This window comes from Populus euphratica, unplaced genomic scaffold, assembly GCF_000495115.2.
Source record: "Populus euphratica unplaced genomic scaffold, PopEup_1.0 scaffold5153.1, whole genome shotgun sequence".
NCBI classification, from domain to species: domain Eukaryota; kingdom Viridiplantae; phylum Streptophyta; class Magnoliopsida; order Malpighiales; family Salicaceae; genus Populus; species Populus euphratica.
Window position 1 is genome coordinate 127 of NW_011504924.1, and position 4,559 is coordinate 4,685.

General features: G+C 34.7%; 1 protein-coding gene across 1 annotated transcript; it reads right to left on the minus strand.

Moving 5' to 3' along the window:
• Positions 1-372: 372 nt before the first annotated feature.
• Positions 373-1,722, minus strand: LOC105120154 (uncharacterized). The gene has a single exon (XM_011018346.1). It carries the CDS (start codon positions 1,720-1,722, stop codon positions 373-375), a length of 1,350 nt encoding a protein of 449 aa, XP_011016648.1.
• Positions 1,723-4,559: the final 2,837 nt, after the last annotated feature.

A 4,559-nucleotide genomic window follows, 5' to 3' on the forward strand; every position in this document is an offset into this window, starting at 1 on the left:
TGAATCATTAACATTAGCTAGGCAAATATACGCATTCAGGGCTGAGATTTGGCCAACTTCCTGCATAATTTATCATACATGTCCCATGAAATTAATAGCACCGAAAAAATGCATAGAGCCAGGGCATTGCATGTGACGAGTAGGGAAAAAAACCAAAATTCATGTAGCATGGAACGGAAAGATTGTTCTAATTGGAGCCATTAGAGATGGCATCAACCATTAAGAAATTAACTATATCTTCATATACCATCACCTTTCACCATTCCTATGATTCCCAATAACCTCGAAAATGGATCTTCACATTGGATCCATTGTGGAAAAAGAAAAGGAAAAATACGTGGTACTTAAGCTCATCATAGTTATTATTAGAAACTACACCATCAAGCCACTAGCAATAGCATGATTTGTATCAAGATGAGTAGTTCCATACACAGGAAGCTCGTCCGAATACCTACGATCTTTTCCGATTACTGCAAGATGATCAAGCTCGAATAAATCCGAACTCGAATAACTTGCAGCATCATCATCCTCGTCCTCATCTTCATCGTCATCCTCGAAACGATCATTGTACTTTCCGCCAACACCGATCTTAATAACATCATTTTTCTTCTTATTTTGATGATAATCTTTGAAGAACACTCTCGCCACTTCCTCAATTCTCCTACTCTTCTCCACTACTTGGTACTTAAGCTCATCATCTATTTTTCTTGATGGTGAGTTCCCAATTTTCCATGCTGTTGGCAGAGAAACAGACTTTAGACTTGATTCTTCCACATCATATAATGATTTGTGTCCGACTGGCCTGCAATCTTCATCAACAATTACGCTCACAGGGTAAAATCTGACACTTCTTTTAACCCCATTGCGTAATTTCTCCCTTGTCGATGGCGAATGCTTGCTCAAACAGGATCTTGAGAACGATGAAGCAGAAGAGCAGGTTGATGCTTGCCCTGAGTTAAGTTTCCTTTCTTCATCAAAGGTTCCAATGGTAGGTGAATTCTTTGATTTCTTTGTGTTCCCTGTGGTGAAGAGGGAATTAAGGAAATTTGCGAGCTTGCTACCCGGTGAAATTGGCTGTTTCACCTTCTTTAGATTGCGGCAAGTCTTTAAGGCTCTTGATTCGGGCTTGATTAAGCTCTCTTCAAACCTTGGTGTCTGTTCTGAAGCAGAATTGTAGTGGTAATCATCGAACATAAGCGCTTCCCTCTGTTCATAAAATAGAATCCTCTCTGTTTTTCCTGACCGGGCCGACGCGCTTGTCCTGACTGGCTTAGGCCTTGGTGGATTCAAAGAAGAAGCCCTTGAGAATCCACCATACATGGATTCTGTATCAGAAGATGAGAACCCACCAGAGCTAGAATCCGAAGAGGTTGAAGTGGAGCTCAAAAACAGGACATCTTGGTCAAGATCATGATCAAGCTGTGATTTTCTCTCGAATTCTTTCAGGTTTTGCCTCCTCTGTTGAGTGATGAGCTTTTGACTCACCTTCTGTTCCATCCATTTTTCGATCAAACAAGCTCGTTGAAGAGCTGACATCCCTTCTTCTCGTTCAATCTTAATCCCACTAGTATCTTTGTTCTGTTTCCTCGGCATTGTTTCTCGATAGAATTTCAACTCCTGATGTTTTTGTTCACCATCATCAAAAGATCGGTAGATTTCATCCAGAAGAGATGAAGAGAAAGATGGGTTCTTGATATCATGCTTGTTGTATCTTTCCTCCATTGTTTTCTCCCACCTACGCATGCTTTCTACGTTGGAAACGAGTACATCAAGGAGAGATAAGGCTTAGGGAAAATGTTTCACTTTTGTTTGGGTTTTGACAGAGACTCAAAATCTGCAATACCGACACAAAATAGGAGTAAATAGTCATGAAAAAAGAAGTACATTAGAGAGATAGGAACATTATTTAAAACACAAGCAAGTGTGCTCTCCCCCCCCCCCCCCCCCCCCTCTCTCTCCCTCTCTCTCTCTCTCTTCTTATAATTCATGGATCATGGTTAATGGAGTTTTGCAAGCACAAGAGGCTTATATTATGACGTGTGTGTGTGTTTAGCTTGACTGAGACAGGAAAAAAATGAGGAAGAAAGGAAGGAGGTTTGCACGCCTTGAAGATGAAGAGAATGGGAACAGAAGCAAGGGACTTTATAAAGCGATGCTTCCACGCGCGTGTCCATCCTAATTGCAGCCCTTGCCAGCTTGGAATTTTGCTTACTTGGCACTGATTCTTTGACCAGTTTATTATCCCCAAACTACCCCTACTTTAATGCTGCATACCTTGAATGATCACCATCTAAATTTGAATTTCAAGCCGTTGATCTTGTTGAAGTAAAGATGCATGCATGGGTGATTGTAGTCTGTGGTGATCAGATGAGAGATTTTTTTTTTGTGTGTGTGTTTAATGGTGGATCCTTGTGTGGTGAAGGTGGAGGAATCTATATTTTGGTGAGTTATTTATTTCTCTTAAAGGTTTGGTGCGAGGGAAATGCTATTATTAATTAATTAATTTTAATATGTAAGAGGCATTTGAAGCAAGTATTAATGGAATAATTCATTTGAAAATAAGATGTAATAAAAAAAGTTCAAGGCAGATGGCCTGATACGATTGTAAATACTACTATTCTATTATATAAATAGAAAAGCAGGAGGAGAAGGTAATATATAAAGAAACAATCAAGGAATTCATAAAAAAATTGTTTTTCAAAATATTATTTAAGGTAATAATTACTTTTTAAAATATTTTTTTTAGAAGTATATCAAAATAATATATTTTTTATGTTTTAATTTTTTTTAATATTAATATATTAAAATAATATAAAAACAAAAAAAATTCATAGAAGAAAAATAAAAAATTATCGTACTTGGGTACCATGGTAAAAAAACAGTATTTTGAATTTAAAACAGGCCCTCTTACCATAAAAATAAAAAAGGTATCTATCTATCTATTTATTCGATGGCCTTTAATCATGGAAAACAATCTTTTAACCTAGCTTTTAACCATGGGTAATTAAACTCTGCAGCCGGAGCCGGAGGTCTTTAATCATGCAAATTTAACCTAAGAGCCTCATGCGAGCGCTGAATTTAATAACGGTCCTCTCGCACCTCCTCAAGTTTAAAACACGTTAGGCAATATTGGACTTACTTTGCTGATTCAAGGTTCCCGGCATGCTGCATCATTTTTCCAAGATAATAAATAAATAATAGGACTAGCCCTCATTTTACATATCTTTCCTTTTAACTGTTATATAATATATGATTTTGTAAAATTAACAGATACAACATTCTAATTTTCCCATAAACGGAAGGCATGCATGCATATCACCCATGCTTCTCTTTGTTTTCTAAAACGGCGTAGGATTGATTTATATTTGGTCAAAATTTTAGAAAAATAATTCTTGTTGAGATTTTAGGTTTAGCATCCGTGTTTAGTGAAAGTTTTAATGGAAACCACTAATTTTGTTTATAATTAATTAATTTCATTTAAGTTTTTCTAATTCATATAATATTTAATATTAATTCAGAAGATCTTTGTAAAAGTACAATTAAACATATGTCATCCTGAAAAACTCAGTTGAGAAAGTTGTTAAATACAGACATGTATATGCATGATGAATAGTAACCACAGGAAACAAAGAAAATCCATAGATAGATATAGTCCTTTTAACTACTTTGGAAAAGGGAAGTAAAATGTCTCCAGAGCGACCCGACATCGTTTCATGTTACGATACAAAATAAGGGTCATTTATGATATGAGATCTTCTAGAGTCTAAGCAAAGAAATGGTTACGTGGATGAAAGATAAAATCAAGCAAAGATATTCTTCTAGTATTTGACCTATAGCTATCTGCATTGCATATATTAATCATAGGAATCTCTCGTTATAGTGGTCACAAGAAAAAAAAAGAGTAAAAAAATAGACAAATAATTAGAATTCTCATCCTTGAAAAATTGATGCCCTTTTGATGACGTTGGTAGCGCCCACAATAAAGTAATCACATAAGAACATAACATTCCAATTATCAAACACAAGGGATTAAATTCTTGATTTTTACCATCCTTTTAACATGGGATAAAATATCAAACCTAATGGAATTGAACATGAACTACATACAAAATAAAACTATCATTGTCCAACCATCTTTTAGGGATTTTTATTTATTTATGTAGATACATAATATAGTATAGCACTAGATGGCATGCCCACGAGCTTATAGAGTAAATGTGCTTGATGGTATTATAATTATAAATTAATGCTAGATAAGTAATAGAAATTGAAAGTGAGATAGAGCAAATATTCTATGAGAAAAAAAATTATGTTGGTAATAAAAAACTTGAAGACTCAATAGCTACAATTCATCATGTTTTGTGAGGAAATCTATATTGTTTTCCTCACATGATTTAGCTTTATTTATAAAAAAAAGTTATAAAGTTAAATTCTCAACCATCTCAAAATTAAAAAAATAAAATTGATAAAAATAATTTAAAAAAAAATTATAACTAAAAAAATTGATATGGAGAAACATTGTAACAATCCACAGTATTTTGTCAGGAAAGCTATAACGC